Source organism: Pogoniulus pusillus, chromosome 4, assembly GCF_015220805.1.
Source record: "Pogoniulus pusillus isolate bPogPus1 chromosome 4, bPogPus1.pri, whole genome shotgun sequence".
Taxonomy (NCBI): Eukaryota; Metazoa; Chordata; class Aves; order Piciformes; family Lybiidae; genus Pogoniulus; species Pogoniulus pusillus.
The window spans coordinates 46,378,680-46,400,406 of record NC_087267.1 but is presented as its reverse complement, the minus strand read 5'-3'; the positions used below and the strand labels follow the sequence as shown (position 1 = coordinate 46,400,406).

At 55.8% G+C, this 21,727-nt stretch overlaps 1 protein-coding gene across 1 annotated transcript in view; it reads right to left on the bottom strand.

Annotated features, from left to right (window-relative positions):
• LOC135174979 (collagen alpha-1(VII) chain-like) overlaps window positions 1–21,727 on the bottom strand; it is a 139,461-nt gene that overhangs the window by 88,392 nt on the left and 29,342 nt on the right. Inside the window, exons 6-18 of the mRNA XM_064142749.1 lie at window positions 19,251–19,424; window positions 18,015–18,175; window positions 15,330–15,459; window positions 13,294–13,410; window positions 11,794–11,949; window positions 11,118–11,240; window positions 8,815–8,961; window positions 8,486–8,605; window positions 6,333–6,491; window positions 4,315–4,443; window positions 2,256–2,405; window positions 976–1,176; window positions 562–701 (exon numbers count right to left, since the gene is read on the bottom strand). Of these exons, the coding sequence (XP_063998819.1) occupies window positions 562–701; window positions 976–1,176; window positions 2,256–2,405; window positions 4,315–4,443; window positions 6,333–6,491; window positions 8,486–8,605; window positions 8,815–8,961; window positions 11,118–11,240; window positions 11,794–11,949; window positions 13,294–13,410; window positions 15,330–15,459; window positions 18,015–18,175; window positions 19,251–19,424 (1,907 nt within the window). The remainder of the gene's footprint in view (window positions 1–561; window positions 702–975; window positions 1,177–2,255; window positions 2,406–4,314; window positions 4,444–6,332; window positions 6,492–8,485; window positions 8,606–8,814; window positions 8,962–11,117; window positions 11,241–11,793; window positions 11,950–13,293; window positions 13,411–15,329; window positions 15,460–18,014; window positions 18,176–19,250; window positions 19,425–21,727) is intronic.

Below are 21,727 nucleotides of genomic sequence, written 5' to 3'. Positions count from 1 at the left end.
TGAAGGGAGCCTCCAAAAAAGCTGGGGAGGGACTTTTTAGGCTGTGAGGGAGTGCCAGGACTTGGGGGGAATGGAGCAAAGCTGGAGGTGGAGAGAGTTCAGAGTGGAGGTGAGGAGGAAGTTGTTGAGCAGGAGAGTGGTGAGAGGCTGGAATGGGTTGCCCAGGGAGGTGGTTGAGGCCCCATGGCTGGAGGTGTTTGAGGCCAGGCTGGCTGAGGCTGTGTGCAGCCTGCTCTAGGGTAGGGTGTCCCTGGGCATGGCAGGGGGGTTGGAACTGGCTGCTCCTTGTGCTCCCTTCCAACCCTGACTGATTCTATGATTCTATTGTATGAAGTAGAAGGGTGAGGTGTAGGTTGGACTGGATGACCCCAGAGGTCTTTCCCAACCTGGTTAATTCTGTGAGTGCAAACCCTCACATCCCTGTGCACTACACATCTTTGGGCAGAGCACTAAGCCTTTCTGACCCATAACATGTGAGCAATCAGAGTGCTCACAAGGATGAGCACCAGGTGAAGACTTGGAAGGAAACCAGCTTCAGGAAACAGAAGAACAGCATCTTGCCTGTGTCCCTTCAGGCCCAATCTTTGGAAAGTAGGAAACAACCCAGAAGAGGAAATCCTTCACTTTGTTGAAATTGCTCTGGCCAATACTTGAGGACTCATCCACCAGGAAGCCAACATCTGCTTTGAGCTTGCCACAGACTGCAGAGAGAAAAGAGGAGCTCCATAACCTGGAGGCCCTAAAGCAGAAGTAAGTTTCTTCCTGTTCAGAGCAGCAAAACCAACCCAAGACCTCTTGTGATGCCAAGGGTCGAGGAGTGAGCAGGCAGCACCTTTGCCTTACAGGGCAGTGCTGAGAGATATTGTCCTTTTTCACTGCTTAGTCAACAGGCACTAACTGTGGCTCCTGAGGCCAGAGAAGTGGTTTTGACCTACTGTGACATTGTCATCACATCACACATGGACATACACTCACTTGGCCCAGGAAGGGTTGTCGATGGCAACGTAGATGCTGCAGTGGTCAATAGTGAGGTCTCTGGGCTTGGTGGTAGTGCTGTGGTGGTGGCTGGTGGAAGAAGAGTGGTTTGCACACTGCTAGGAGATATGGATGGGGATCTCATCATGCCCAGTTCTGCAGAAGTCACTGGAGTTGCTGGTAACTCTCTGTGAGGTCCTGCTGCCAGAGGCAAACAGCAGAGGTGGGGTTTAAGCCTCTGTTAGTCATGATGCCACTGTCTAGCAAGGCAGCAGAAGAGTAGGGAAGCCACGAAATCAGCAGCATTAGCAGGTAGAAGCAGCAGAAGATCAGGAAAGCCAAGAAATCAGCAGCAATAGCAGGACAGTGAAGGTGGTGAGAAATGAGCCTGGATTGCCCATGGAGCTGGCAGATGTCCCACCTGGAAACATTAGAGGTCAGGTGTTTGGGATGCCAGGCTGCATTGCCTAATCAATCCAGGGAGAGGAGCACCATGTAGTGAAGTGAGGGATCTCACTCACATCTCACCTCGCAGAGGGACCTGGCCAGGCTGCATGGGTGGGCAGAGGCCAAGGGGATGAGACTGAACAAGGCCAAGGGCAGGTTCTGCACTTTGGCCACAACAACCCCAAGCAGCACTGCAGTCTGGGGCCAGAGTGGCTGAGAGCAGCCAGGCAGAGAGGGCCCTGGGGGTGCTGGGGGAGAGGAGCTGAAGCTGAGGCAGCAGTGCCCAGGTGGGCAGCAGAGCCAATGGCATCCTGGGCTGGCTCAGGAGCAGTGTGGGCAGCAGGACAAGGGAGGTTCTTGTGCCCCTGTGCTCAGCACTGCTCAGGCCACCCCTGGAGTGCTGTGTCTAGTTCTGGGCTCCTCCATTGCAGAGAGATGTTGAGGTGCTGGAAGGTGCCCAGAGAAGGGCAGCAAGGCTGGGGAGGGGCCTGGAGCAGAGCCCTGTGTGCAGCCTGCAGCAGAGGAGGCTCAGAGCAGACCTCATTGTGACTCTGTGTTGCTGACTTACATCCAGCTTTTACCCCCAGGTTAGATGGCTGTGGATAAACAAGCCTGAGGAGAGTGTTCATGTGTCCGGGGTTGCCCATCTGTGCCAAGCCTGCTTAACCTGTCACAGGAACTCAGCTGCTGCTCCCCACAGGAAGGGGCATGGATTACTACTACCAGCTACAAGCATTGCTAATATCACTCCACCACCAGTGTGCAATGCCCAGAACCATGAATCCAGCCTCTGCATCCCAGCACAAGGAGGGGCTTGTTCCACCAGGACATACCTGTGTGGTGAGTCAGAGTCACCTCGGGCCCCTCGGTCTTGCTGAAGACAGCCTGAATGCTGACTTGGTACAGGGTGTTGGGCAGCAAGGGCTCGATCTGGTAAGCCAACACTCTGCTGCCCAGGTACTGAGTCTTGGCAAGCTGCTTGCCTGTGAAAACAAAAGGGATACTTCAGAGCTTGGAGGTCACCATAGGCTCACAGGATGTTAGGGGTTGGAAGGGACCCCAGGAGATCATCCAGTCCAACTCCCTTGCCACAGCAGGACAATCCTATCTAATACAGAGCACAGAGGAACACATCCAGACAGGCCTTGAAAGGCTCCAGAGAAGGAGACCCCAACACAACCTCTCTGGGCAGCCTGTGCCAGTGCTCTGGGACCCTTCCAGTCAAGAAGTTCCCCCTTGTGCTGAGCTGGAACCTCCTGTGCTGCAGCTTACACCCACTGCTCCTTGTCCTATCCCAGGGAGTAAGTGAGAAGAACAAGAATAGCAAGAATCATAGAATCAAACAGGTTGGAATGAGACCTCCAAGCTCACCCAGCCCAACCTAGCACCCAGCCCTGCCCAATCAACCAGACCATGGCACTAAGTGCCTCAGCCAGGCTTGGCTTCAACACCTCCAGCCACAGAGACTCCACCACCTCCCTGGGCAGCCCATTCCAATGCCAGTCACTCTCTCTGACAACAACTTCCTCCTAACATCCAGCCTAGACCTGCCCTGGCACAGCTTGAGACTGTGTCCCCTTGTTCTGTTGCTGCTTGCCTAGCAGCAGAGCCCAACCCCACCTGGCTACAGCCTCCCTTCAGAAGGCCAAATATGCAGAAGGCCCAAAATGCAGACCTGACCCACTCCAAAGGGAGGTCTGCTACCTACCAGGGACCCAGGTCAAGGTCACCACAGCCTAGAGGTCACCAGTGAAGCTGGTGGCCTCTTCTTTGAAGGAAGCAGTCATTCCTCACTGTGCTACTGTTTGCATGCAAGGAGAGAACCATAGAATCAACCAGGGTGGAAGAGAAGGAGCCACTGAGGGTGCAAACTAAGTGCCCTGGTAGAGCATAACTCCTGCCAGGCCTATTTAACCCTCACTCTCCTCCTCCTGTTGCAGGTCCAGGAAGCTGAGTAGATGAGCAAACAATAACTGCTTGGCCCCAGCAAAGCCTTGAGGGCTAGGGGCTTCACACCACATGTCTGGTGTCTTGTGCTGCCCACTCAACGTGCCTGTGTGGTCTAAATAAGGCATGAAGCTTTGAATTCATTGGCCAGAACAATGATGCCACTGCCTTGTGCTAGTTGGAGCCCAGCTGGGATATTTTAGTGAGAGGAATTGGGTTACAGGCTGTGAAAAGGAAACAATGCTGATGGCTACTGCACTCATAGGCTTGCTGAGATGGATAAGAACAAGAAGAGAAACATAGATAACAGAGTTGCTCTCTGGATTTGGCTGCCTCCCTTCTCTCTAACCTGCTGTCTGTGTAACTAAACCTTCTGCTTCCTAACCTCCTCTGGCTGAGTCTCCAAACTCACCCCTAAAGCAAGGCAAAGTCTGGGATAAGGCAGAGGGATGGAGAGAAGGTAGAAGGGAGGCTGTAGCCAGGTGGGGTTGGGCTCTGCTGCCAGGCAAGCAGCAACAGAAGAAGGGGACACAGCCTGAAGCTGTGCCAGGGCAGGTCTAGTCTGGATGTTAGGAGGAAGTTGTTGTCAGAGAGAGTGATTGGCATTGGAATGGGCTGCCCAGGGAGGTGGTGGAGTTGCTGTGGCTGGAGGTGTTGCAGCCAAGCCTGGATGGGGCACTTAGTGCCATGGTGTGGTTGACTGGCTAGGGTTGGGTGCTAGGTTGGGCTGGATGAGCTCAGAGGTCTCTTCCAACCTGGTTGATCCTGTGATTGGATAGAGCTGGGTGTTAGGTTGGACTGGCTGAGCTCAGAGGTCTTTTCCAACCTGGTGGATTCTGTGATTCTTGTTAGTAGATAAAGACTATGGAAAAGTGCCTCCCATAGCCCCAGACAGAGAGACAGGTCCATGCCAGAAACGAGCCTGTGCACCCCTTCTCCACTCACCTTTGCCTGCTCTCACTGGGCTCCAGGTGACTTTGAATCTGGTGGCAGCTGCCATGGGACTCCATGTCAGAGACAAGCTTGTGCTGGTGAAGGACACCACCTTGAAATTGGGGACGTAGCCAAGGGGAACTGCAAGAAGAAGATGACAGCATTAGACTACCACCCCACGGGGCTCCTTTTGGTCCGTATAATGAGGCAAACATAATGTAAAAGGCTTAGAACTGGCATCTCTGTTCCTCAGTTGCCTCATTATCCTCACCCAGAGATGCCAGCTTACGCTGCTTAAGGTCCGGACCAAAAGTGAGGATCCTGCCTCTGAATCACAGAATCAGCCAGGCTGGAAGAGAGCTCCAAGCTCAGCCAGTCCAACCTAGCACCCAGCCCTAAACAATCAACCAGACCATGGCACCAAGTGCCCCAGCCAGGCTTGGCTTCAACACCTCCAGCCACAGAGACTCCACCACCTCCCTGGGCAGCCCATTCCAATGCCAATCACTCTCTCTGACAACAACTTCCTCCTAACATCCAGCCTAGACCTGCCCTGCCACAGCTTCAGACTGTGTCCCCTTCTTCTGTTGCTGCTTGCCTGGCAGCAGAGCCCAACCCCACCTGGCTACAGCCTCCCTGCAGGCAGCTGCAGGCAGCAATGAGCTCTGCCCTGAGCCTCCTCTGCTGCAGGCGACTCCCAGAAACCTGAGTCCCCAGGAGGGGCTCCCAACCACCCCTGCACCTTACCCCAGTCCCAAGGAAGAACAGAGGTTCAGCCAAGAGGTTAGGAAGCAAAGGTGAGTGGCAGGTGAGGTTAGGGAGATGCAGCTCAGCCAGCAGCCCAAGGCAGAGCGAGACAAAAATGGCCTGAGCGTTATCTAGTGTTTTCCCTTCTCCTTCAGCAAGCCTCTGAGGGCAGTAGACATCGCCACTGCTTTCCTTTCACAGCCTGTGATCTGGTTCTTCTCACCAGAACATTCTACCCTGCTTCCAACCAGCACAGCCGTGCCGGAGCGCCCCGTCCCCGGAGCGCCCCTGCCCCCCCAGCGCCCTGTCCCCGGAGCCCTGCCCCCGGAGCGCCCCTGCCGCCCCAGCCGAGAGCCCTGCCCCCGGAGCGCCCCTGCCGCCCCAGCCGAGAGCCCTGCCGCCCCAGCGCCCCTGCCCCCAGAGCGCCCTGCCGCCCCAGCGCCACCTGCCCCCGGAGGGCCCCTCCCGCCCCAGCGCCCCCTGCCCCCGGAGCGCCCTCCCGCCCCAGCGCCCCTGCCCCCGGAGCGCCCTGCCGCCCCAGCGCCCCCCTGCCCCCGGAGCGCCCTGCCGCCCCAGCGCCACCTGCCCCCGGAGCGCCCCTGCCGCCCCAGCGCCACCTGCCCCCGGAGCGCCCCTACCGCCCCAGCGCCCCCTGCCCCCGGAGCGCCCTGCCGCCCCAGCGCCACCTGCCCCCGGAGCGCCCTGCCGCCCCAGCGCCCCCTGCCCCCCCAGCCGAGCGCCCTGCCCCCCCCAGCCGAGCGCCCTGCCCCCGAGGCGCCCCTGCCGCCCCAGCCGAGCGCCCTGCCCCCGGAGCGCCCTGCCCCCCCCAGCCGAGCGCCCTGCCCCCGGAGCGCCCTGCCCCCCCCAGCCGAGCGCCCTGCCCCCGGAGCGCCCTGCCGCCCCAGCCGAGCGCCCTGCCCCCGGAGCGCCCTGCCCCCCCAGCCGAGCGCCCTGCCCCCGGAGCGCCCTGCCCCCCCAGCCGAGCGCCCTGCCCCCGGAGCGCCCTGCCGCCCCAGCCGAGCGCCCTGCCCCCGAGGCGCCCCTGCCGCCCCAGCCGAGCGCCCTGCCCCCGAGGCGCCCCTGCCGCCCCAGCCGAGCGCCCTGCCCCCGGAGCGCCCTGCCCCCCCAGCCGAGCGCCCTGCCCCCGGAGCGCCCCTGCCGCCCCAGCCGAGAGCCCTGCCCCCGGAGCGCCCCTCCCGCCCCAGCGCCCCCTGCCCCCAGAGCGCCCTGCCGCCCCAGCTCCCCTGCCACCCCCGCGCCCCTGCCCCTGCCGCCCCACTCACGCGTCCGGGCCGAGGCGGTGACCCCCGGTCCCTGCGCCCAGCCGAAGAGCACGGAGAGGGAAATCACATAGTCGGTGTCGGGGGCCAGGCTGCGCAGCTGGTAGGCTGTGGCTGACTTGTTGAGGGCCACCTGCCGAGGACGGTCCCTGCCGAGGAACTCTTTGGAAGAGAGAAAGCAAAGCAGAGGAGGAGGAGGATAGAAGAGGTCAGGGAGAAGCTCTGCTGCATGCGAAGACACTGTGCTCTCCTTGGCACTCCATCTCCAGCCCAGCCTTTGCTATAGGACACCCAGGTGTGTGCTGGGGCAGGAGAGAGTTCTCCTGGGGCTGTTGATTTGGGAGTTTGACTGGAGGAGCCAAACCAGCTGAGAGGAACTGAAGGAACCAATCCAGCTCTCACACCCAGGGCCCACAGCAGTGTCTCAGTTAGGGACCTTCATTTGAGAAGAAAGTTCTTCAGCATGAGAGTGGTGAGAGCCAGGAATGGGTTGCCCAGGGAGGTGGTTGAGGCCCTGTTCCTGGAGGTGCTTAAGGCCAGGATGCTCTAGGGTGGGATGTCCATCACTAATCCTGTGTTAACAAGGCTGGATGCTTGTTAGCTGCTTTATGCCAAGCCAAAGCAGGCATTGCCCTTAAACACCACTGGAGCTGCTTAAGGCCAGACTGGATGAGGCTGTGGGCAGCCTGCTCTAGGGTAAGGTGTCCATCACTAATCCCATGTTAACAAGGCTGGATACTTGTTAGCTGCTTTATGCCAAGCCAAAGGAGGTACTGCCCTTAAACACCCCTGGAGCTGCTTAAGGCCAGGCTGGCTGAGGCTGTGTGCAGCCTGCTCTAGGATAGGGTATCCCTGGGCATGGCAGGGGGGTTGGAAGTGGCTGCTCCTTGTGGTCCCTTCCAACCCTGACTGACTCTATGATTCAGGGATCTTCTGGGCTTGGCTTTCATGATCTCCAGAGGTCAATTCCAACACCTACCATTCTAGGATTCTCAATGCTGATCAAAGGGTGGATATGAAAAGAATGGGGCCAGACTCTTTTCAGTGGTTCCCAGAAACAGGACAAGAGGCAATGGGCACAAACCAGAACCCAGGGGGTTCTGTCTGAACCTGAGGAGAGAATTCCTTCCTGTAAGAATGCTGGAGCCCTGGAGAAGGCTGCCCAGAGAGGTTGTGGAGTCTCCTTCTCTCAAGGGATTCCAAACTCACATGGACATTGCAATCTATGAGGACAGGCTGAGAGAGTTGGGGCTCTGCAGCCTGGAGAAGAGAAGGCTTTGAGGAGACCTTGGAGCGGCCTTCCAGTATCTGAAGGGGTCCTCCAGGAAGGCTGGGAAGGGACTGTTGACAAGCTCTTGTAATGACAGGAGGAGGAGGAATGGGTTTGAACTGGCAGAGGGGAGATTTAATCTCGTTATTAGGAAGAAGTTCTTTGCAGTGAGGGTGGTGAGACACTGGCACAGGTTTCCCAGGGAGGTTGTGGCTGCTCCCTCCCTGGAGCTGTTGAAGACCAGGTTGGATGAGGCCTTGAGTGACCTGTTCTAGTGGGAGGTGTCCCTGCCTACGGTGGGGAGTTGGAACTGAATGATCTTTGAGGTCCCTTCCAACCTAAACCATTCTATCCTCTGCAACCTGCTCTGGGTGAACCTTCTTTAACAGGATGTTTGGGCTAGATGACCTCCAGGGGTGTTTTCCAGCTCTCATTCTGCTGGAATTCTGTGATCTGAAGGGGCAGCAACATCCCTGTGCTAGATGACCAGCACCCCTTCTTCCCTGAGGACCAGTTAAGGTGGTGTAGGACTCTTGCTCTCTGCCTTTGGCTTAGGTCAGGCTGAACATAGGTGCTGCAGAAACTCTGCCTGATAGCACTATGGGGCAATTCCAGGAATCATCTTTGGTTCATGGAATCAACCAGGTTGGAAGAGAGCTCCAAGCTCATCCAGCCCAACCTAGCACCCAGCCCTGCCCAGTCAACCAGACCATGGCACCGAGTGCCTCATCCAGTCTTTTCTTGAAGACCTCCAGTTCACATCCTGAAGTTGTAGGAGAGGCTGCTCAGACAACTTGATGAGATGCCCTAAACTAGGCATCCCTGAGCTTCCCAGTGCCTTCTCTCTCATGCTACAGAGGGAGTGGGAGGTGAGGTAGGATCTTACCTGGTGTAGGACCCCAAGCCACTCGGTAGCCCGTGGCCCCAGCAACTGAGTCCCAGGAAACCAGAGCTCTGTTGATGGATATCTCACTCACTTTCAGCATCTGGACAGTGCTTGATGCCACTGCAAGAGAGTCAAGTTGACCAATTGCATCAAAGTCTCAACAGCCTCTAAGTGGCCCTCTAAAACTGTGGTGACCCAGAATGCTTTCTGCATCAGACGACAGGCAGGGTGGGGACCACAAATTACACCAGCTCGGTGGTGCCAGCACAGCTTGAATTCCCATCCATATCTCCTGGCTCTGCCTCCCACTCCTGATGTAGGCCACTCACCTGTTGCTGCTTTCCTGCTCACCACTGGCCCCTCCACATCCCCAAAGACAGGGTTGATGGTGACAGTGTACTCAGTGCCAGGCTGCAGCCCCTGGATCATGTAGTAGCTGTAGGTGTTGCTGAGATTCACATCCTGGATGCTTCCCTCTGCAAAGGGAAATGATATCTGAGCTCCCCTGGGTCAAGGCCAAGGAGAATCAACCTCCTTAGATGTCCCTGACTGGGAAAGCAGAGGCCAATCATGCAATCACTTGAGAACTACACAGTGTGAGAGACTGAACAACGTTTCAGCCCTCTGGCTTGAACATGCACCAGCAGCATCCTCAAACTGAGGACTGTAGTGCTATGAGTGCAAGAAGAACATCTCTTGCTTGAGGACCTAATGTATGTCTGGATGGAAACAACACACAGCCTCTTGGGTAGACCTCAGTGGCCATCAACAGATCAAGACAGCTCGGGGCTCTGCAGGTCAAAGGCAATAATCAAATGTCCACTTAGGGGTCTGTGAACAGTCAGATAGGAGGGTCCACGCCCCTGGGTGACTCAGTGCTGGAGTGCCATCGTGCCTTCCCTGCAGCACATGAGAACTACCTGATCAGAGGATCAAGCAGGTTGGAAGAGACCTCCAGGCTCAGCCAACCCAACCTAGCACCCAGCCCTGGCCAAGCACCCAGACCATGGCACTAAGTGCCCCAGCCAGGCTTGGCTGCAACACCTTCAGGCACAGCAACTCCACCACCTCCCTGGGCAGCCCATTCCAATGCCAATCACTCTCTCTGACAACAACTTCCTCCTAACATCCAGCCTAGACCTGCCCTGCCACAACTTGAGACTATGCCCCCTTCTTCTGTTGCTGCTTGCCTGGCAGCAGAGCCCAACCCCACCTGGCTACAGCCTCCCTGCAGGCAGCTGCAGGCAGCAATGAGCTCTGCCCTGAGCCTCCTCTGCTGCAGGCTGCACACCCCCAGCTCCCTCAGCCTCTCCTCACAGGGCTCTGCTCCAGGCCCCTCCCCAGCCTTGCTGCCCTGCTCCAAACACCTTCCAGCACCTCAACATCTCTCTGCAATGGAGGAGCCCAGAACTGGACACAGCACTGCAGGGGTGGCCTGAGCAGTGCTGAGCCCAGGGGCACAAGAGCCTCTCTTGAACTGCTGGCTACACTGTTCCGACTTTTTCTTCATTTCTGCGGCCCCGACACGAAGTAGAAACTGCTCAGATAAAGCTCTGGGAATGGCAGGAGAAGAGTTCAAGCCCAGTCCCTGGCGGGCGGGAGACACACTCCCCATTTCAGAGGGGCAGAGAGGTGCCGGCGAGAGCTGTGCGTTCTGGAGGGGAAGCTGCAATCTGCAATGTGGCCACTGGAGGGAGCCACGTCCCCATCTACTGCCCGCAGCAGCCTGAGCCCCAGCCCCCTGCTCCCACCCACTCTGCCTGCATCCCTTCTGTCTGCGGACTCGGAGAGCTGAAATCAAACCGAGGCTGAGGGAGCTGGGGGTGTGCAGCCTGCAGCAGAGGGGGCTCAGGGCAGAGCTCATTGCTGCCTGCAGCTGCCTGAAGGGAGGCTGTAGCCAGGTGGGGTTGGGCTCTTCTGACAGGCAAGCAGCAACAGAACAAGGGGACACAGTCTCAAGCTGTGCCAGGGCAGGTCTAGGCTGGATGTTAGGAGGAAGCTCTTCACAGAGAGAGTGATTGGCATTGGAATGGGCTGCCCAGGGAGGTGGTGGAGTGGCTGTGCCTGAAGGTGTTGAAGCCAAGCCTGGCTGAGGCACTTGGTGCCATGGTCTGGGTGCTTGGCCAGGGCTGGGTGCTAGGTTGGACTAGATCAGCTTGCCCACTCAGGTCCAGTAAATCCATCACTAATCCCACATTAACAAGGCTGGATGCTTGTTAGCTGCTTTATGCCAAGCCAAAGCAGGTATTGCCCTTTAACACCCCTGAAAGTGTTTAAGGCCAGGCTGGCTGAGGCTGTGTGCAGCCTGCTCTAGGGTAGGGTGTCCCTGGGCATGGCAGGGGGTTTGGAACTGGCTGATCGTTGTGATCCCTTCCAACCCTGACTGATTCTATGATTCTGTGATTTCTTCATCCATGGCAGAGTTTGCCACCTGCATCCATGGCACGGCTCTGTTGCAAGCTCCTGACTCATCCCCCTGAGCAGAAACCACCACCCACTGACTCCAAAAGACCTGGCTGCCTCCAGCTCCTTGTTGCATGGCTGGACACAGAAGGTGCCTTGGGAACCTCAGAGCTCCTGCCTCTCCATCTCCCTGCCCAGGGATGCATCTGCCCTGCATTGCTGCATGTACCTCCAGCTGCTGATGTCCAAGTGAGTCTGTAGCCTGTTGCTCCCTGGACAGGGCTCCACCTTGCCTGGAGTGTGTCAGTGGTTTGGTTCTGCAGCAGGATGCTTTTCACAGGCAGGAGCTTCACTGGAAGGAGGAGAAGGAAGGGGAGAGTCAGAGTGGAGGTGAGGAGGAAGTTGTTGAGCAGGAGAGTGGTGAGAGGCTGGAATGGGTTGCCCAGGGAGGTGGTTGAGGCCCCATGGCTGGAGGTGTTTAAGGCCAGGCTGGCTGAGGCTGTGTGCAGCCTGCTCTAGGGTAGGGTGTCCCTGGGCATGGCAGGGGGGTTGGCACTGGCTGCTCCTTGTGCTCCCTTCCAACCCTGACTGATTCTATGAGGCTGTTGCTTTCCAGTCCCAACCCCTCTAATGCACCAACCTCACCTACTTTATGAAGTGTGGGTACAAATCAGGAGGGGAAGCAAGCCTCTGGTAGATCTCCCACCCTTCCTCCCAAGTGGCACAATGGGGTCAGGGGATGCCCATGCCATGGGAGAAGGTCAGGATGCAGTGTTGGAGTTAAGGAGCTGTTGAACACTGCACATATAGCTGTGGTGGCCATCAGCTGTGAGGTGCTTAACACCAAAGGGTGTGGATGAGCACCCAGGGCAAGAAGGGACCAGTCAAAAAGTCAAACCTCTTACATGTTCTCCCCACAGCAGCCACAGGCTGGCTTGGCCCCTGAGGGTACACTGCATAGATGCTGATGCTGTATTCTCTGTCCTCTTGCAAGTCATTCAGCACATGGGAAGAGACTTCACCTGGCAGAATCTGCTCGTAGGTCGTTCCTGGTCTGTTGGCTGCAAAATCAAGGAGAGTCACAGTGAAGCCTTCTCATTGTCCAGGGTCTGTATCCCGTGGGGGTGTCTTCACAACAGAGAATCAGAGTCAACCAGGTTCAAGAGACCTCCAAGCTCAGCCAGTCCAACCTAGCACTCAGCCCTGGCCAATCAACCAGACCATGGCACTAAGTGCCCCAGCCAGGCTTGGCTTCAACACCTCCAGGCACAGCAACTCCACCACCTCCCTGGGCAGCCCATTCCAATGCCAATCACTCTCTCTGCCAACAACTTCCTCCTAACATCCAGCCTAGACCTGCCCTGGCACAGCTTCAGGCTGTGTCCCCTTCTTCTGGTGCTGCTTGCCTGGCAGCAGAGCCCAACCCCACCTGGCTACAGCCTCCCTGCAGGCAGCTGCAGACAGCAATGAGCTCTGCCCTGAGCCTCCTCTTCTGCAGGCTGCACACCCCCAGCTCCCTCAGCCTCTCCTCACAGGGCTCTGCTCCAGGCCCCTCCCCAGCCTTGCTGCCCTGCTCCAAACACCTTCCAGCACCTCAACATCTCTCTGCAATGGAGGAGCCCAGAACTGGACATAGCACTCCAGGGGTGGCCTGAGCAGTGCTGAGCACAGGGGCACAAGAACCTCCCTTGTCCTGCTGCCCACACTGCTCCTGAGCCAGCCCAGGATGCCATTGGCTCTGCTGCCCACCTGGGCACTGCTGCCTCAGCTTCAGCTCCTCTCCCCCAGCACCCCCAGGGCCCTCTCTGCCTGGCTGCTCTCAGCCACTCTGGCCCCATCCTGTAGTGCTGCTTGGGGTTGTTGTGACCAAAGTGCAGAACCCTGCCCTTGGCCTTGTTCAGTCTCATCCCATTGGCCTCTGCCCACCCATGCAGCCTGGCCAGGTCCCTCTGCAGGGCTCTCCTCCCTCCAGCAGCTCCACACTGCTCCTAGGTTTGTGTCATCTGCAGACTCACTGCTGCTGGACTCAATCCCCTGGTCCAGATCATCAATAAAGATATTGACCAGGACTGGGTTCAGCACTGATCCTTGAGGCACACCACTGGTGCCAGCTGCCAGCTGGATGTGGCACCATTCATCACCACTCTCTGGCCCCAGCCCTCCAGCCAGTCCTTGTCCCATTTCAGAGTGAATATCACCAGGAGCTAGGCTAGATGAGAAATGCTTCCCAATCCAATGCATGCTGTGCTCCTGCAGGAACTCTGCTGTCTGGAAGAGGCCAACCTGGCTCCCTTCCAGACTAACACCAGGAACATCACAGTGCATTGCTCCTTGCACAAACCAGCACCCTTCTTGTCCTTGGATCATTGCTCTTTTTACAGCAAACCAATCAAATCTGAACTCACCTCTGGGGATGTAGATCTTGTAGCCCTCCAGCTTGCCCAGTGGAGGTGTCCAAGCCACCTTCAAGCTAAAAATTCCTTCTTCTATCACACGGAAATTAGTGACTGGAGGCAGAGGTGCTTTGGGGTACAAAAACATTGTGGTAATTGAGGTGTAAATAAAGTGCTATGGCAAAGGGGCTTGGAAAAAAAACTTCCCCTTCAAGGACACAAAGGTGAGCAGCACCAGGTCTCTTCAAAAGCCACCACCCCTCCACCTCTTCCAAACCTTTGTCTGCTTGAGAAGTGGGCTACAGCCCTCCCGTGGAGAAGTGCTTATGGGCTGCCTCTGTGAGTGGTGTTGGGAGCTGTTAAAGATGCACCCACGAGGCATGCAGAATCACAGAATCAGGCAGGGTTGGAAGGGACCACAAGGAGCAGCCAGTTCCAACCCCCCTGCCATGCCCAGGGACACCCTACCCTAGAGCAGGCTGCACACAGCCTCAGCCAGCCTGGCCTCAAACACCTCCAGCCATGGGGCCTCAACCACCTCCCTGGGCAACCCATTCCAGCCTCTCACCACTCTCCTGCTCAACAACTTCCTCCTCGTGTCCAGTCTGAACCTACCCATCTCCAGCTGTGCTCCACTCCCCCCAGTCCTGGCACTCCCTCACACCCTCAAAAGTCCCTCCCCAGCTTTTTTGTAGCCCACTTCAGATCCTGGCAGGCCACAAGAAGGCCACCTGGGAGCCTCCTCTGCTCCAGCTTCCACAGCCCCAACTCTTTCAGTCTGTGCTCATAGCAGAGCTGCTGCAGACTTTCAGTCTGTTCCTCCTGAGCTCTGCAGTGGTTTCATGCAGACTGAGCAAGGAGACATGAATCAAATGTTCCTTGCACCCATGAATGCAACTCCTACAAAGAGGAGCCCCTTTTGATCCAACCAGCCATGGCAGGCTGATTTATAGCTTCTGCCCCTGGCTTTGTGTTGAGGATAACAAGAAGAGATCAAACGACTTTGTTTCCATCCATAAAGACATCCCATCTTATTCCTGGCAAGAACCTGTGAGTCAGCCTCAGTGAGGCACTTCATTTATTCATGCTGTCAGAGAGCTTCCCTCAAGAAGACAAACAGTGTAAGACATTGCAGGAGGTGAGTGAAGAAAGGTAAGGAAGAAAGGAATCCTGCTCCTTCAAAGGCCCTTGGGCAAAGCAGACTTGGCACTTCATGGCACAGAGGGAGGGAGGCAGAATTAATACACCCCTTATACTCTGGAGAATCCTTGAAGCACAGCAGATACTTCTGGGGCAAATCCTGTCCCATCCATCACAGCTGACTCAGTGTCCTGCATCCCAGGGGCTGACCAAGAGAGACCTTTCTCCTCTAATTCAAATAACCTCAGCATTACAACCAGCTGGGCATCAGAAAAAGAGTTTGGCATGGCTGGTGGCAATCCATGGAGTAGTTTAGGTTGGAAAAGAGCTTAGAATCCTAGAATCAAGCAGGTTGGAAGAGAGCTCCAAGCTCAGCCAGCCCAACCTATCACCCAGCCCTGGCCAAGCACCCAGCCCATGGCACTAAGTGCCTCACCCAGGCTTGGCTGCAACACCTCCAGCCACAGCAACTCCACCACCTCCCTGGGCAGCCCATTCCAATGCCAATCACTCTCTCTGACAACAACTTCCTCCTAACATCCAGCCTAGACCTGCCCTGCCACAGCTTGAGACTCTGTCCCCTTGTTCTGGTTCTGCTTGCCTGGCAGCAGAGCCCAACCCCACCTGGCTACAGCCTCCCTGCAGGTAGTTGTAGACAGCAATGAGTTCTGCCCTGAGCCTCCTCTGCTGCAGGCTGCCTCTATGATTCTATTACAATCAGAATCCTGCACCCCACACCATGGATATTTGCACAGAGGTTCCTCCTACCCTTTCCTACCTTCTCCATCCCTCACCCCTTGCCTCTATGTTTTTGGCTGCGGTTTTGTTTCAGTGTTTTGGGTTTTTTTTCCCCCCTGTGCCCACACAGACAAGGAACACACAGGGATTACTGCAGATGAGACACTCACTTGTTTTCCCCTTGACAGCTGCTGATTCCCCAAGGGTATCTCCATAGATGGCCCTCACTTTGAAGACATACTTGGTGTTGGGTTTCAGATCAGTCACCAGCACGGTGCTTTTGTTACCATCCACCACCACCTGTTACACAGTGGGACAAAGGACACTGTTAACACCTCCGTGGCTGGAGAAGACCCCCAGGTTTGCAACAGGCTAGAAGTGCAAGGATCTACATCTGATGCAAGCTGACTTCCATGAGGAGAAGCCTCTTAAAGGCTTCATGCTTCACAGCATCACAGCGTGGGAGAGAGTCACAGAATCAGTCAGGGTTGGAAGGGACCACAAGGAGCAGCCAGTTCCTCAAAAGTCCCTCCCCAGCTTTTTGGAGGTCCCCTTCATATCCTGGAAGGCCACAAGAAGGTCACCTGGGAGCCTCCTCTGCTGCAGCCTGCACAGCCCCAACTCTTTCAGTCTGTGCTCACAGCAGAGCTGCTGCAGCCTCTGAGCATCCTCCTGGTCCTGCTCTGGTCCCTCCCCTGGGGAGGGACTTTTGAAACTGTCAGGGAGTGCCAGGACTGGAGGGAATGGAACAAAGCTGGAGGTGGTGAGAGTGAGAGTGGATGTGAGGAGGAAGCTCCTGAGCAGGAGAGTGGTGAGAGGCTGGAATAGGTTGCTCAGGGAGGTGGTTGAGGCCCCATGGCTGGAGGTGTTTGAGGCCAGGCTGGCTAAGGCTGTGTGCAGCCTGCTCTAGGGTAGGGTGTCCCTGGGCATGGCAGGGGGGTTGGGACTGGCTGCTCCTTGTGCTCCCTTCCATCCCTGACTGATTCTAGGATGATGAAGGGCAAGCAACCATCTTTGACAGAGAAAGCTTCTTTCAAGCCCAGCAGTGGAGATTTCCAAGTAACCTGAGGACAAGAGAGGAGCAGACAACTTCTGTGCTGTCACTACCCTCTTATGAGATTCTGAAGCAGCCAGGAACGATCATTCTTCTTAAACACAAGCTTAATAATTAATGCAATTAATAATCTCAGCCTTAATAATTGATGATTTCATAGCTTTGTTCTAGTACTAGAAATCAAAGCTTTCAGGCACCCAATTCCTATGCTTCAATCTTGCTCTCAAAGCCTGTGCAGGGATCAGGTGGAACCCAAGCAAGTCGTGGTGCATATGGCAGGATCCACAAGGGATGTGACAAATGCAGTGCCAGAACTCCCAGGGGGCTTCCCAAGCTGAACAATCTTGGCAGCAAGAGGAAGAGAGGATTTTGCAGGGAAAGCTGGATGGGCTTGTTTGAGGGGTGGTGTCATGGAGGTAAAGAGAGAGTGCTCCTCATTGATCTGTCCTCATCCAGCCCAGGGGAGTTTGGTGCCACATCCTTTCCCTGCCTGCCACCACTCCCAGAAGCTCCATCTCAGCACAACAGCAGTGCCCAAATCAGCATGAGCAGTCAGCACATCTGGTGGCCTATCTACAGGACCTTCTAGTTTCAGCACTTTATGCCAATGCAGCAGTACAGGCTGGGAGGTGACTGCTGGAGAGCAGCCCCAAGGAAAGGGACCTGGGGGTGAACATCCATGGCACAGCAATGTGCCCTGGGGGCCAAGAAGGCCAATGGGGTCCTGGGGTGCATTAAGCAGAGTGTGTCCAGCAGATCAAGGGAGGTTCTCCTGCCCCTCTGCTCTGCCCTGCTGAGACCTCATCTTGAATACTGCCTTCAGTTTTGGGCTCCCCAGTTGCAGAGGGACAGGGATCTGCTGGAGAGAGTCCAGCAGAGGGCTGTGAGGATGATGAGGGGACAGGAGGGCACTGCCTGATGAGGAGAGGCTGAGGGCCTTGGGGCTGTTTAGTCTGGAGAAGAGAAGACTGAGAGGGGATTTGATCAATGTTTATCAATATCTGAGGGCTGCCAGGAGGGGGGGACAGGCTCTGCTCACTGCTCCCTGGGATAGGACAAGCAGCAATGGGTGTAAGCTGCAGCACAGGAGGTTCCAGCTCAACACAAGGAGGAACTTCTTGACTGGAAGGGTCCCAGAGCACTGGCACAGGCTGCCCAGAGAGGTTGTGGAGTCTCCTTCTGTGGAGCCTTTCAAGGCCTGTCTGGATGTGTTCCTCTGTGACCTGAGCTAGATTGTGTGGTCCTGCACTGGCAGGGTAGTTGGACTGGATGACCTTCTTGGGTCCCTTCCAACCCCTAACACCCTGTGAGCCTGTGTGCACTGGGCTAAGTGGGATGGTTGAGGCACATGGTCCTAGCCATAGAATCATGGAAGGGTTTGTGTTGGAAGGGACTTTTAAAGGTCATCTAGCCCAAAGTCCCTGCAATCAGTAGGTACATCTTCAACTAGAGCAGGTTTCTCAGAACCCCCAACCAACTTTACTTGGAATGGTTCCAGGGATGGAGCATTTACCACCTGCCTGAGCAACCTAGAGCAAGGTTCCATCCCCAGTGGCAAGGAAATCTTCCTTCTATCTAGTTTGAATCTCCCTCTTTTAGTTTAAACCCCTTGGCTCTTCTCCTGTCTCAAGAGGCCTTGACAAAAGGTCTGCCTCCACCTTTCTGATCATCCCCTTGAAGCACTGAAAGGCCACAACAAAGCCTCCTCAACCAGGCTGTGCCATCAGCAGCCTCAGCAGAGGACTAACTGCTAAGCCAGGATCTGAAACTGTTGCTCTGCAAAATGAGGATGGAACTCTACCTGCCGCTGGTCCTCTGAAGCTGGCAGCCCTGAAGGCAGCAAAGGATGGAGGTGGACATGGTAGCCTGTCACCCTCCCTGAGGCTGGCATCCAGGTGACTCTCAGTGAGCTGTGGCTTTGCTCACTGACATACAAATCCCAGGGCCTGATGATCTTCTCAGCTGCAGAAAGAGAAAGGAAAGGTCTTTGGTTTGGACTGTGGCAGCAGCAGTGCTAGACACAGGCAGGCTTCTCCTCGTTGATGGAGTGAACTTAACCAGTGCAGGGAAAGTCTGGGGACAGAGGCTGTTCACTCAGACAGAAAGAGCAGGAGATCCTGGGAGCTGTTTCCAGGACAGAGCCACACAAGCAAGTTTTCTTTTGACAGACTGCTTGGCAGCAGGAGAAGGGAAAACAAAACTGGTTCTGGCTACAGTTCCCCTGCAAGCATCTGCTTAATCCACAGGTCATAGAACCATTGAATCAACCAGGATGGAAGAGACCTCCAAGATTGACTAAGGCTGGGTGCTAGCTTGGACTGGATGATCTTGGAGGTCTCTTCCAACCTGGTTCATTCTATGATCAGCCAGTCCAACCTAGTACCCAGACCTGGCCAATCAACCAGACCATGGCACTAAGTGCCCCAGCCAGGCTTTGCTTCAACACCTCCAGGGACAGCAACTCCACCACCACCCTGGGCAGCCCATTCCAATGCCAATCACTCTCTGCCAACAACTTCCCCCTAACATCCAGCCTAGACCTCCCCTAGCACAACTTCAGACTCTGTCCCCTTGTTCTGTTGCTGCTTGCCTGCAGAAGAGCCAAACCCCACCTGGCTACAGCCTCCCTGCAGGGAGTTGTAGACAGCAATGAGCTCTGCCCTGAGCCTCCTCTTCTCCTTCCCTCTCCAGATCCTTCTCCTTGCTGCCACCAGAGACTAGAATGGCAGAATGGTTTGGGTTGTAAAGGGACTTTTCAGGGTCATCTATTCCAACTGCTCTGCAGTCAGCAGGAACAAGGTGTTGAAGCCAAGCCTGGCTGAGGCACTTAGTGCCATGGTCTGGTTGGTTGTCCAGGGCTGGGTGCTAGGTTGGACTGGATGAGCTTGGAGCTCTCTTCCAACCTGCTTGATTTTATGATCTGCAATTAGAGCAGGTTGCTCAGAGGCACGAACAACCTGACCAGGAATGGTTTCCAGGGCTGAGGCTACTACCACCTGACTGACTCTGTGATTCTGAAAGGAGAGCCAAGATGCACCTTGCAGAGTCTGCTTGCTGGGCCGTGGCGGCTCGGAGGCAGAGAAGCAGAGCCTTCGAGAGAGCTTGGAGGCTACCTTGTGGAGCAGGTGGAAATCATCGACGTAAAGCAGATGCTCTGCAGTGGGCTCTGAAGCTATTTTGTTCAGTTCATTCTTGTCAGCATCCTTAACTCCTAGAAGAAGAAAAGAAAGGGAAGGGAAGACATCAAACATCACCTTGTGGGGCAGGATGAGCATTGGAAAGGGTTGTTAAGAGCAAGTGGAAGCAATGTACCTCCAGCTTTGCTCCATTCCCCCCAGGACTGGCACTCCCTGACAGCCTCAAAAGTCCCTCCCCAGCTTTTTTGGAGCCCCCTTCAGATCCTGGCAGGCCACAAGAAGGTCACCTGGGAGCCTCCTCTGCTGCAGCCTGCACAGCCCCAACTCTTTCAGGCTGTGCTCACAGCAGAGCTGCTGCAGCCTCTCAGCATCCTCCTGGCCCTGCTCTGGACACTCTCCAGCATCTCCACAGCCCTCTTGTCCCAGGGGCTCCAGAGCTGGATGCAGGACTCCAGCTGGGGTCTCAGCAGAGTACAGCAGAGGAGGCAGAATCCCCTCCCTGGCCCTGCTGGCCACACTGCTGCTGCTGCAGCCCAGGCTCTGCTTGGCTTTCTGGGCTGCAAGTGCACACTGCTGGCTCCTGCTGAGCTTCTCCTCCAGCAGCACCCCCAAGTCCCTCTCCTCAGGGTTGCTCTGCTCTTATAGTGTGCCTTGAGTCATGCTGCTCAGATTGAAGGATGAAGCAAGAAATGGAGGCCCAAGCTGGATGTGGTAAAGCAGATAATGCCACTAAGGAAATAAGGTCAAGGCTCTCCAAATGTATGCCAGGGATTGACCCAAAGGATTCAGTTGCTAATGGAACAAGAGGGACAAAGCTCTTGGGTGGAGAGCAAAAAGGAGCAAGGCAGGAGTTGGCTGCATCCTTCCTTTTGGATACAGAGATATTTCTGCCCTTCTGATGGATGAGCAGACAACAGGACTTTGGGAGGCTGTGTGAAAATGGAAGAGTTCCCCTGTGGCTGGATTAAAGCAAAAAGGCAGAGGGAAACAAACCCAAACACAGCAACTCTCCTTAACTGTCACCTCACACTGCTCCAAATCAACTTTGTTGCCCTCTACAATGAAGCACCACTTGCAACTCCTTCTTCACAAGTTGTCCTGGGGGAGGTCTAGGATGGATGTCAGGAAGAAGTTGTTGGCAGAGAGAGTGATTGGCACTGGAATGGGCTGCCCAGGGAGGTGGTGGAGTTGCTGTGGCTGGAGGTGTTGAAGCCAAGCCTGGCTGAGGCACTTAGTGCCATGGTCTGGTTGATTGGCCAGGGCTGGGTGCTAGGTTGGCCTGGCTGAGCTTGGAGATCTCTTCCAGCCTGCTTGATTCTATGATTCTCCCATGATTTATTTAGGAAAAGGAAGGATTTGACTTGTAACAAAACCCTGGGTTTAGCTCTTGGGGGCAGGGTGATGCTGAAACTTCTTCCTGCTCATGGAGTTGTTCTGATGGATGTGTTTTCATGGAGCTGCATTGGTCTCTGAACCCCATTAAGGGATACCTTCAAAAGTAAGAAACATTTCACTTCTGAAAATGTCACATCAAAATGTTTTGGCTTTTCTAGAAGTATTGACTGAACTCCTCCTGAATTCACAAGTAGTTCTGACAGATGCAAACTCACAGCTTTCCATGGAATAAATCAGCCCTCAGCAACAAAATAGCACAGATGTGAGTCCTCTGGACTTGCACTGCTCGCTAAGCCTGGGGATGGGTGCTGCTTTTAGAGGAGAGGACAGCAATGCACCAAGCATCTTCCCCTTCAGCATAGTATCACAGAACCAACCAGGATGGAAGAGAGCTCCAAGCTCAGCCAGTCCAACCTAGCACCCAGCCCTGCCCAATCAACCAGACCATGGCACTAAGTGCCTCAGCCAGGCTTGGCTTCAACACCTCCAGGCACAGCAACTCCACCACCTCCCTGGGCAGCCCATTCCAATGCCAATCACTCTCTCTGACAACAACTTCCTAACAACATCCAGCCTAAACCTCCCCTGCCACAGCTTGAGAATGTGTCCCCTTCTTCTGTTGCTGCTTGCCTGGCAGCAGAGCCCAACCCCACCTGGCTACAGCCTCCCTGCAGGGAGTTGCAGACAGCAATGAGCTCTGCCCTGAGCCTCCTCTGCTGCAGGCTGCACACCCCCAGCTCCCTCAGCCTCTCCTCACTGGGCTCTGCTCCAGGCCCCTCCCCAGCCTTGCTGCCCTGCTCCAAACACCTTCCAGCACCTCAACATCTCTCTGCAATGGAGGAGCCCAGAACTGGACACAGCACTCCAGGTGTGGCCTGAGCAGTGCTGAGCACAGGGGCAGAAGAACCTCCCTTGCCCTGCTGCCCACACTGGTGTGTATCTGGTATCTTGGTGGACAGATGCTGCTTGCAGCTTAGCGTTG